Genomic DNA, 11,531 nt, shown 5'->3' on the forward strand with positions numbered 1-11,531 from the left:
CTAGTAACAGCCTTTTACATGTTTTACATTAAATGATCTTCTTCCACATTAATGCTCTGTTCCCTACTTGACTTATTTGCCATAAAACCCAGATTTTTAGGCTGTATGTCTAAAGCACTTCATCAAATTGTGTAATAGGTTATCAAAATATTTGGCAAAAAGTAAACTCGAACACATGCCATTTGCTGCAAGATCAGTAAATGAGTCCAAACTGTACCAGATATCAACATTTTGTATTAAAGAAATGAAAAAAAAATCTATTTTCTGTAAAGATGTTTCTTCCAGGCCTCCTCTAGTGGTGTAGTTTTAGTGTCACCTGGTTCAAATTCAGCGAAAATAATTGATTAATTCGGACAATTTTTTTATGTTTATTGTTTTTTTTTTTTTTAGTTTTTACAGCACTAGTGGCTCGTTTTGTAGACAGTTGGCTGACAGGAAAGGGGGTATGAGAGAAGGGGAGAGATTTGAACCCGGATCGTGTTCGCTAACCACTGTGCCACCGAAGCACACCCTTAAATGCTTATCACTAAATTTCTTTTTTTTATTTTTCCTAAAAGAAATGTAAAGTTTTGCTTTATACTCTAATTTGTTTTTGTTTTAACATAAATTAGCCATAACTGCTGTTTGTAGGTATGTTTAAACACATTTTATTTTTGTTTACTTGATCTTCTATGTTTTAGCCAATAAAGTTTTGCCAAAACCTAATCCTAACATTGGTAATTTCATTAAATTCCAGCTGGGATCGACCTCTGGTCTGAATTTCCAGCATTAATTGTAAAAAAAAAAAAAAAGGTGCCCTGCCGCTGCAGTGTGTTAAACTTTTCTCCCATTAAGCACCTTTAAGAAAAACATTTTCTTACAGATTGTTTTTATTTGTAAAGTAATCATTAAAGGTAGGCTCATCAGCTTACCAGAAATCTGGTTTAATCTCCCACCTGAGCTGTGACGATCTATGCAGGTTCTCTATTTTATTTATTAGATATTTTATTTTGTTTATATTTAAACTAATTTTGAGGCCTCCACAGAGATACCTTCAATGAACACCATCAACTGATTAGCTGACTACGAATAGAAATTGGCTTCTCTGGACGTTTGAAAAAAAGAATTTATTTAGAAACACAGATTTTCATCACATCAGTGATTACAGCTTTATCCATTTAAGATCGTATCTGAGGATATAAACAGGAAGTCCAAGTGAGTTTATCCATGTTGCCTTTCTGGTATTTTTTACAGAATATCACTAACTTAGTTGTAAACGATAACAAAAATGAACAGAATTGAAGAATAATGGGGATTGCACCACCTCGAGCAATGAAAACCACAAAGACATAAGAGGGCAAGACACAGATTTCACAAGAAAAATCTAATGAAGTCAGATCTAATTGGTTTTATATACTCAGTCTATTTCCAGATCTTATAAAAAATTTTATTTTTCGACTTGGAGGGAAAAAGATATCCTTGCCATAACATAAATCTGGTCAAACAATTCAATCCATTCATCGATAGTGGGTGAATCTGGTTTCAGCCGTTTCTTTGCGATGGCCTTCTTATCATCTGGACTTTTAAACATGATATAAGGAAAAAGGCCCCATCTGTTGTGCTTTAGGAAACAATAATGATGTGGAAGAAACTTGGGCCACACTTTTCAGATTCCTTTCCTTTATTTTTACAGAAAATATTTTTAAAAATGTACATCATTTTTCTTCCTCTTCCCACAAATGCACAACTTTTTTGTTAACTGTATAAAACATAAAAAAAAGTAAAACAACTCAATGATTTAAAGCTATATAACATTTATTTATACCACGCAGGATCTACATGGATTATAATGCTACTACCCCGATGGAGCCAGAGGTGATTCAGGTTATAACTGAAGCTCTCCATGAAGCTTGGGGAAACCCTAGTAGCAACTATATAGCAGGTGTGAAATATATTTATTTTAAATCAAACCAAAGCAAAATAAAATGTTTTTTTGAAGCATTTTTACTAAAGACACTTGGAAATGTTGTTTTCCAGGAGCCATGGCCAAAGCGATCATCAGCCGGTCCAGACAGAATGTGGCTAGAATGGTTGGAGGCAAAGCGGAGGACATTATTTTCACCTCAGGTGGAACAGAGGTAAACGCTGCTTTCCTGGCTAATGTTAGAAAATGATCCAACTTGATGCAGATCCTGATTGTTGACCGGCTTTAGTTCAGAGCAATAGTTTTCTGCAGTCAGTTCTGGTTCAGAGTGAATGAATCATCTCATAGGCCAACAACCTGGTGCTGCACACCGCCGTGGAGCACTTCAGGAAGAGCCGCAGCGCCGCAGAGCACGGCGAAGGACTGCAAAACGGCTGCTCCGGCCTGCCGCACATCATCACCTCCAACGTGGAGCATGACTCCATCAGACTCACGGCCAAGCACCTGCAGTCGGTTGGGAAGGCAGGTGGGTGATCTTCTTTCCACATTGATGGTTGCTTTGGTTTTGACTGTTGTCCTTTAACCACTGAGATAAACCTGCTTCCTGTTATTTCCACCCTAGATGTAACATGTGTGCCCGTTTCTAAGGTGAACGCTCGTGTAGATGTGGAGGATATTATCGCTGCCGTGCGCCCCAACACTTGTCTCATCTCTGTCATGATGGCCAACAATGAGACAGGAGTCATCATGGTAAAACAAAAAGGCTTGAAAGCCACTTAGCCTCACTGGAAAGGGTTAGGGTTAGCATTGTCTTTTTCCAAGTGCATTTTATGTAATTATCTTAATTTAAGAGGAAAAATACTCATTCCTCTGGCAAACTATCTCATTTACCTATCCAAATAAGGCTAAATACACTTAATTTAAGACGTTTTTTACTTTTTTCTAGATAATTTTTCCAGTGCTGACCGTTTTCCATCTTCTAATTGTTTTCCAGTTGTAAAAACAATTTAACTTTGGAATACCATAAAACCGATTCCTGTACGCTAACATTCCTTCTTTTCAGCCAATCCAAGAAATCTGCCAAAGGGTTAAATCCCTCAACAAGCAGCACGATCGACTCAGGATCCTGCTTCACACCGACGCTGCCCAGGCGCTGGGCAAAATCCCTGTGGATGTCCAGGAACTGGGCGTGGATTTCCTCACCATAGTTGGACACAAGGTCAGAAATTTGCTTTTCCAACTTCTTAAAGGAGACCTCACTAACTGACCTGAAGTCTATATAAGATCTGTCATTCTATCATCTAACTGTTTCAGTTCTACGCTCCTCGGGCCGGCGCTTTGTACGTAAACGGCCCTGGAACAAAGACGCCGCTGTATCCGATGATATTTGGAGGAGGACAGGAGAGGAATTTCAGACCGGGGTATGATGCCGCGCAAAGCCGTCTCTGCAGTAGAGACGATCTGTTATCAACCAAAAAATTCAGATTTCTTCAGATCTAACAAAATGTTTTTATCTTTTTTCCTCAATGAAACAGAACAGAGAACACGCCAATGATAGCTGGTCTGGGAAAAGTATGTTCCTTGTAGCAGATTACTGAGTGAACCAACTGCGCCTCTGAAGCAGTGTTTGTAACAGGATCTCTCTGTCTGTGACAGGCTGCAGAGCTGGTGACCGCTAATCTTTCCCGCTATCAGAGTCACATGCTAAATATAAGAGTGTATCTGGAAGAACGACTGCAAGTGAGTTTGTTTCCCCTCCTGCAGACGGTTTAGTATAAGGCTTGTTTACTTTGACTTGGACTTTTCTGGGGATGATATGAACCCTGAGTTCCTTCCTGTTTCATCTCCTGGGATTTAAAGTTCCCAGATGATGCACAAAAATGTTGAGCAAGGCTTATTTGGGGATTTTGAAGAATTCTTAATAAAAAACAAAACAATAAGGACCCTAATTTATCTTGAATCAGAGAAATAATAGAAACAGGAGGGAATGTATGTTAGACAGTTATTATATAATGTGATTAATTTAGGGGTTGAAGTCTTCGACCTGCTGATACTGAGTCTTTTTGAAAAGATCGGTGTCTGAGATCAATGCTCTATAGCAGGAGTCGGCAACACAAACTATTCAAAGAGCCATATAAGACCAAAAAAACAAATCTGTTTGGAGCCGCATAAATGTAAAAGTCTTTCATAAGCCTCGTATGGTAAGATGGGCTCTAAGTGTATTAGCCCAATATAAAAAAGGACTAGGTGGGCTTAAATATATAACAAGCATTCATGATTAAAGGTGTATTCTGGAGCAAATGTCACATAGCAATCCACTTCTTAAATTTATCTTTGCTCTCCTTTAATTTATGCAGAAGTTCTGCAATCGCACTTTCCAGCAAGGTTAATTCATCCATCGCTACCATTGCAAACAAATTTGTGGTACGACTCAACCCACTGATAACGAGAATAATGAATGTGATGAGGAGGAAACATTAAATATGAGTAGACTTTGATTTTGAATGTAAGCTGATTTTTTTTACTTATTTTTTTGTGTGCATACGTCACACTGCAGTTTCAGATCTGATGAATTTGATCAATAATTAAAGTTTGATATGCAGTGAAATTAAACTTCAGAAACAAATATGGCTTTGGTTTACCTCAGTCACCATCTGTTTCGCCAATTTCCCCCCCTGTCTTCGAAATGTACGTATCCGTACGGTTATGTCAGGGTTGGCAGCTGGGATTGCACATTGCTTGAAAAGTGGCATACATGAGTTTTATGCTAGCGTGACCCTTACCTTTGGTTCTCTGATGTGGGATTTATTCTAGAGGGCTGAATGTGGGCTTGAATTTACCAGGAGCTCCATGACTTTTTAATCTGCTGGTCCAGATTAGTCTGCTAGCAGATTCCAAAACGCAGAGGAAAACTGTTTAACATTGTGACAGTGTTGTGCTGTCAGTTGCTCTCAGTGGAGCTGAACCTGGAAGTTACAGGTCTAGTGCTCCTAGTGGTAAAAATGTACACAGTGTTGCTTTAATGATTCAAAAAAGTGTTGGAGTCCTGTGCAACATAATTGTGGTTATAGAAGAAAAGCAGAGTATTGAAGAGAACAGTTAAGATTTTGGAGTGATATTCTGCCCTTAAGACCTTTCTAGAAACAGTAAAGGCTGATTTATACTCAGAAACCAGGTCGTCTGCGTGTGTGTCGCAGTTAACGCAAATGTGCCCCCGCCCCTTCCATAGACACTCTGCTGCACCTCTCCAAAATTGTAGGTGATTGCAGACAGTGCCACAGACAGGAGGCCTCTGATTGGTCAAATCAACAGCCGCTCTACACAATGCGTAACGTTTGGTAGCTTACCGGCTTGTTTTGTTTGTATGACAACCATTGTGGAAAACGACTCGTAATGATGGTAGAAGAGCGAGGTGCGTTTGAAAGCTGGAACCCTTTTTCCACCTGGATCCCCGCTCTTTTTCACCCTTATGTCCTCCGATGTCAGAAAAACTTGCCCCCACTTCCTCACCGCCTCCGGCGTATCTAGACCCACAGCTAGTTCCTGACTGTCCCTCTTGCGTTGTGGCGTGGAATAACATAGCGCAGACCACGCTTCAATATTGGGCAGAAATCAAAAATATTTGCGACAAGCTCACTGCGACACACTGCTGTGGTAGTATAACCAGTCCCTAACCCTGATGTTTCATCATCCTCTGCAGGCCTGGATGGTTTTTCATTCCTGACTTCAGGCATTTTTCCTCTTAGAATTTTGAAATTTGGGTTCAGTTTGTCTCCACTGAAGTGAAAGTCAAAGTAAATATAAACAGATTTGACCGTTTTTTTCAGTAGTAAGAATGAAGTGAAAACACTAAAGCTTGTTGTGTCACAAACTTTAACCTAATCTGTTTCCGTCTCAGGCTGTCTTCAGAGACAGGATCCGCTTCAACAGTCATTATCCGGGCTCTGATATCCTCCCTAACACGTGTAACGTGTCCATCCTGGGCCCAGCGTTACAAGGTGATGTCACTCCTCCTCTGTCCCCATGTCTGTTGTGGTGTGCCAGTCCAAACACTGCCCTCTAACCCTACGCTGATGATCATCAGAGCCGGTTCACGACCCGCTCTGAGCTATTTGTAAACCAGCCAGCCTCTGAATGATTAATGTCTCCCCTGTTTTAGGCTGGAGGGTGTTAGCGAACTGCAGGAGGCTGCTGGCCAGCGTGGGAGCCGCCTGCCACTCCTCCAGCGGACACAGGTACAAGAACCCCTGCTTTTTACCCACCTTTATTTTTTGTTTTTCCTTTTTTTTTTTGGTATCTCCCCTCATTAACGCACATATTGTACGATGCACACGTCTGCCAGGCCTTCCCATATCCTTCTGAGCTGCGGCGTCCCCACTGAGGTGGCGGCTAATGCCTTGAGGCTGAGCGTCGGCAGAGGGACGACCAAAGAAGACGTGGACTTGGTCGTGGAGGACCTCAGGGAGACGGTGCAGCTCTTAGAAAAAATGAACTGAGCCCTTTTTTTTTTCTTTCTTTTGCACTAGAAGAGTTCGTCTTTGGGACAGGTTAGGATGTGCAATAACACACGACACGCATCACCTTTGCTGTTACACTGATCCTGAAAGATTATGAGATATTTATATAAATAATAAAGCGGGAGAACTTGGCTCAAGTTCATGGGTGATGTTATGGAAAGATGAATCCGCTTCCACTGTGCCATATGAGCTGCTGATTAGCTGAATGGACTCCACATGTAAATGTTGTCTCCCTTAAAGCCACAGACTTTGCAGTATTTCATATTCCAGTTGTATCATCTGTTAATTAGCCCAGCTCTGTAATGACTTTGTAAAATAACCCTTAAAAAAACTCCTTTCAACCCACCGATCCCTGGCTTCTCCTCACTTCTCCCGTTACTCAAGTTTCCCCCCATCTCCACTGAAGCATATGGTCGCCGCCACACAAAGGCTGGAGCAGGAGGCCACAAGCGCCGCGCCTCCACCCGTCTTTCATTACTCCTCTATCTCGCTGGCTCGGACCCCCCCTCCCCATCTCTAGCTCAGCCCTGCTGTCCAGCTGGCTGCTGTCAGGGTGTCACTTTCCTGGCTCGGGAGGCGGTGAGGACGGCATGAAAAGGCTTTTTTGATTGTGATGGCAACTCACTGGATTCATGGTGCTTCAGGGAAGTTTCCGTAATCCGCTCTTAGAAGCTGAGGATGGTGCTTCATCGTGCCATCCAGGCAGCTCGGGATGCAGACCTGGCAGCTCTGAAGAATCTAGCATCCTCCGGCCAACTCTCTGCTGCTATCAGCGATGCCCAGGGTGCAGGGCCTGTGCACCACGCAGCCCGGTGTGGGCGCCTGGACTGCCTGCAGTTCCTGGTGCGTGACCTCGGGCTGCCGGCAGACTCTCGAGCTTTAAACGGAGCCACGGCAGCACATGATGCAGCAGCTACTGGTAACATCCGGGAGCTGAAGTGGCTCGTGGACCAAGGAGGCTGCAGCATCCAGGTTTGTTTATTCGCTGAGTCAAAAGGCCTGAAAACATATTTTGAGCTAAGATGTGATCTGTTTGTTTCAATAAAGAGTTCTACCGAATAAAGCGGGACTACAGGAAACCTGCGTACCGCTAAAAGCCCAGGGGTTTGACTTAGACAAACTTTTTTGTAATTTTAAATACAAACAGTGTATACAAACAAAATTTCATTTATACAGCTTTATGAACAGGGAATGAGCAGCAACTTAACAGCCAGTTTGTTAACATGTTTACTATCATATTCTATCACTAAATGAATGATTACTAATATCTACAGCTACATGTTTAATTTCAAAATCTTAACAGATCCTCCTTTTATTATCCGATATCGATTCAGCCTGACAGAACATTTTTATGTCAGATTTTACAATACTGCAGTATTTTATGTGTAAATATAAACAGACCTGCAAAGGCAGCATTCCTGAAGAGTGTGGCGTTAGCTTGCGTTCAGCCCAACTCCGATCTCAATAAATAAACCCAGTATGTGCCGTTGTCATTTATCCTTAGGTCAAGTCCTTGGGTGTAATTTGATCACAGAAAAATGAGTCCCTGTCAATCCATCATATGATCAAAAGAACATGATCTACAAGATCTCTATTAGTGATACCATCTTATAGGAGGGATAATAAAAATGAAAGCCAAAAAAAAGAAGAATTATGTTTGCAGTTTGTCAATGTAGGAGAGCAAGAAATCTGTGAAAGAAAAGTGTCCAGGTTGGATGACTAATGTGGCAAAACTACCTAAAAACGCTGTCTCCATTGTAAAGCACGGTGGTGGTCGCATCATGGTGTGGGAAAACGAAAAGCTGCTCTTGATAGAAAGACAGACGGAGACCGATGTGGGAGAAATCATGACAGCGAGCACAAATGTAGAGCTGGTTATCATCACAACAATTTGGAATATTATTAAAAAGTCGACTAATTTGGTAAATTCCTTAAGAAAAATGCGTTAATTTCCCAACAGGCTGAAGTTTTTTTAATATGTCATTCCTGTTAATTATGATGATGTGTTTGCTGACCGCTAAAGGAAACAGGACATTTATAATCAGATTATTTTATCTACCTATTTATAACTTCTTTAATAGAGAACTGGGGGTTTAATTAATACGATGCTTTAACACAGGCTTATAGCTAATTTATAAAAGGTGCTTCTAATATTACAAATGAGTCTCTTTGGAACATATTCCAATTGATTGATTAAGATTGTATTTAGTAAAGCTGGTTGAAATAGACCCTAAATCAACTGCTGCAGAGTATGGAACACTCACATGTGTCCCTTTATCTTCCAATTAGCAGGATTTTAGTCGTTCACATGCAAATCCAACAGGATATGTTGAAGTTTGTGATTAAAGCTCCTAAAAACTTGTACATTTTTTTCAATCATCACACTGTTACTTTTATATTAGTATTTGTATCCATACTGTTACCAAGAGTCTAAAGAGCATTTTCTTTGCTGCAGGTTGTAATCAGTGCTGTTCATGTGCTTTTTTATGATGTATTACTAGCTGATTATGCAATATGTGTGGAGTTCTAGTGGATCCACTTTCAGCAGTAGCAAGTAGAAATGATTTCCAGATGTTGGGTGCAAAGCCATCTCCTAAATGTACTTTAATGACTGCACAGCTAAGTCTTTGTTTGTTTCTCTAATTTTTTGTTCCCTCCACCAACTGGACTTCATGACTGAAATAAATAGCCCATTATGAGGTTATTAATGGGCAAAGCATTTTGTGTGGAAGTTTTGGAAAGATCCATCATCCTTTATTATAACGTTTAGCTGATATTAGGGTGTAGTTAGCGATGTTTTCCCTGTGAATACTTTCTAGGATCAGGATGCAGCAGGAGCCACGGCTCTTCACCTAGCAGCTCGCTTCGACTGTGTGGAGGTGACCCAGTGGCTGCTGTCTGTCGGAGGGGAGGCCAATGTAGCGACCAACTGTGGAGCGGTACCGGCCCACTATGCTGCAGCCAACGGGGGGCTCACCTGCTTAAAACTTCTCCTCCAGGAGGCCCCTAGGTGAGCTGATAGTCGGGCTTTTAGGGGCGCTAAAGGATTCCCAGAGATTCAGGATTCCTCTACAAGCTTCAGGAGTCCATAAAGGTTTGGGGGCAGAGGCGGAGCTCAGACGTTTTCAATTGGGTGGCCATGCAGGGACTAAAGAGGGGTGGCAGAAAACTCGGTCGGTCTACAGGAAAATATTCTCCAAATAAATAACTTAAAACAGACAAGATTTTCTTAAAGCTATTGCCAACAAATCTACACACACATTCACATCTATACGGTCTAAATGAATCATATATGGTTCTGCATAATAAATGTGTGGAGCGGTTGTGCTTTAAAAGACTCATAGATGACCTGCAAAGGTGCTGAGAAAAGCATGGATTCTGTTTTTCTCATCCTTAATGGTAAAACATTGATGTGAATAAATTTTTACTGCATTTCTAACAACAATCAAAATGTTGAATTAGAACTTTTAATTTGAGAGCATCACTGCTGCCACCCTCTGGTTTAGAGGGGAACTGCTTGTTCTGGAGGAGGTGATTTTCATCCACATTAGGGCTGAAGCAATTTATCGTGATTAATTAATGATTGAAATGATTGTCAACTATTTGGTAATTCAGGCGAATCATGAGCTCTGGTGCAAAGACTTTAAACTTGACACTTGCTAAAAGAATAAGCATCTTACCGTCACAAAACAACAATTTTAAAATGTGCAATAAAAGCTTTTTTAATATTTAATTTTACTGAAATGATTTCCTTTTAAATCGATCCATTAATTGATAGATGAATGGATATCTAAAAGAATTAATAGCTGCCTTTTGTCCACGTGGGAGAAACCATTTTACCCGATAAATGAGAATAAAACGCTGGAAGAAGAAGTATATTTCCTTATTTCGGTGGCCAAAAGATTAAAAAAGAAATCTAAATTTATAAGCATTAAATCTGTTCACAGTCAGAGATCTAAATCAAAAAGTGTTTCTTTGCGACTTTTGACCTCATGTCCCTCTTAGATCAGGCGTGGTTCTGAAACTCCCGTCTCCAACACCGTCACAGTGGAAACGAGTCCTGGAACAAATAAATGATTTTGCATAAAGTAAAGTTTATAAAAGTTAATCTTATTTTGATTTTCCTTCAAGTGTGGGTTGGATTTATAAATGTTAACTTTTATACAACCAACACGTCATTTCAGCCCACAGCTTTTCTTTTTTTTAATCATATTTAACTCCCTAATTGTTATTATTCTTGTATTCTGAAATGGTGTTTGAGGAAATAAAGCCTCATACATTTAGGGAATCGTACCAGCTGTAGCTAAATATCCTATTTATTGAGCCTGATTTATTCCTCCGGTGATCACTTTAAGCACTCTGTTTTTCCATTGCTTTTTTTGGAGCATTGCTGCTGCTGTTTCAGAAGGAAGGAAGAGCAGTGCAGCCCTGTAACTGTGGTTCAGTTTCACTTCACCTCCCGCTGACCCCAGCAGGTGATGGATAGCCTGTTGTCAGGTGAAACTAATGAAGTGAAAGGAGCGCTGCACGTTTCAGGCTGCAGAACGGTAACAGGCTGCTGTGAGTTGGTGTGTCGGAGGTCAACTTTCCCTTTTCTTTTTTTACAATTAAGCCAAAAACTCTTACATCAGCTTCATCCTGCAAATCCTCCTGTGAACAGAGTTAAGTTCAGTCGGCATCACAAACTTGATGCTTTATTTTCCTTTCCTTGTGCCAAATATCCTTTTGGTTTTATTGATGAATAATTTAGCACTTCCAGCCTCGTTTGGTGACACCTGAACAAAGAGGAGTCAAAAAGCTTTCAGATGAATTTATCCCTTGTTGCTGTAGTTCCACCTCACACCTAAAAATTTAGAAAATATATTCCTATTATCCGAGTTGCGGAAAACTAATTGTTAAAGTGAGATTTCTTTCTAGAAAATCAGCTGTGATACAATAATTAGTACCTCTGCTATGAAACCCCCCAATTTCCCCTTTAACATTTAGTAGAATTAGAACATTTCCTTTATTGAAGCAATTCTCTTTGTATAATCCCTCTAAAACATCTAGACCAGGGGTCTGCAACCTGCAGCTCCAGAGCCACATATGGCTCTTTGGACCCTCTCCAGCGT

The 11,531-nt window shown here is 40.7% G+C and overlaps 2 protein-coding genes across 3 annotated transcripts in view; both read left to right on the top strand.

Moving 5' to 3' along the window:
- The window catches only part of scly (selenocysteine lyase), a 9,926-nt gene extending 3,159 nt beyond the window's left edge, over positions 1–6,767 (top strand). For both annotated transcript variants that reach the window (XM_015394998.1, XM_015394999.1), the window contains exons 3-13: positions 1,812–1,921; positions 2,017–2,117; positions 2,252–2,429; positions 2,526–2,653; positions 2,967–3,122; positions 3,218–3,324; positions 3,439–3,475; positions 3,560–3,643; positions 5,802–5,901; positions 6,063–6,138; positions 6,246–6,767. In XM_015394998.1, the coding sequence (XP_015250484.1) occupies positions 1,812–1,921; positions 2,017–2,117; positions 2,252–2,429; positions 2,526–2,653; positions 2,967–3,122; positions 3,218–3,324; positions 3,439–3,475; positions 3,560–3,643; positions 5,802–5,901; positions 6,063–6,138; positions 6,246–6,399 (1,231 nt within the window). In that variant the 3' untranslated portion in view covers positions 6,400–6,767. The remainder of the gene's footprint in view (positions 1–1,811; positions 1,922–2,016; positions 2,118–2,251; positions 2,430–2,525; positions 2,654–2,966; positions 3,123–3,217; positions 3,325–3,438; positions 3,476–3,559; positions 3,644–5,801; positions 5,902–6,062; positions 6,139–6,245) is intronic.
- Positions 6,768–6,993: 226 nt separating this feature from the next.
- The window catches only part of LOC107097725 (espin-like protein), a gene marked incomplete at its 3' end in the record, with an annotated part of 34,426 nt that continues 29,888 nt past the window's right edge, over positions 6,994–11,531 (top strand). The window contains exons 1-2 of the mRNA XM_015394987.1: positions 6,994–7,392; positions 9,240–9,430. Coding sequence (XP_015250473.1) covers positions 7,099–7,392; positions 9,240–9,430 — 485 coding nt within the window. The remainder of the gene's footprint in view (positions 7,393–9,239; positions 9,431–11,531) is intronic.

Source organism: Cyprinodon variegatus, unplaced genomic scaffold (genome assembly GCF_000732505.1).
Source record: "Cyprinodon variegatus isolate N-32 unplaced genomic scaffold, C_variegatus-1.0 Scaffold717, whole genome shotgun sequence".
NCBI classification, from domain to species: Eukaryota; Metazoa; Chordata; class Actinopteri; order Cyprinodontiformes; family Cyprinodontidae; genus Cyprinodon; species Cyprinodon variegatus.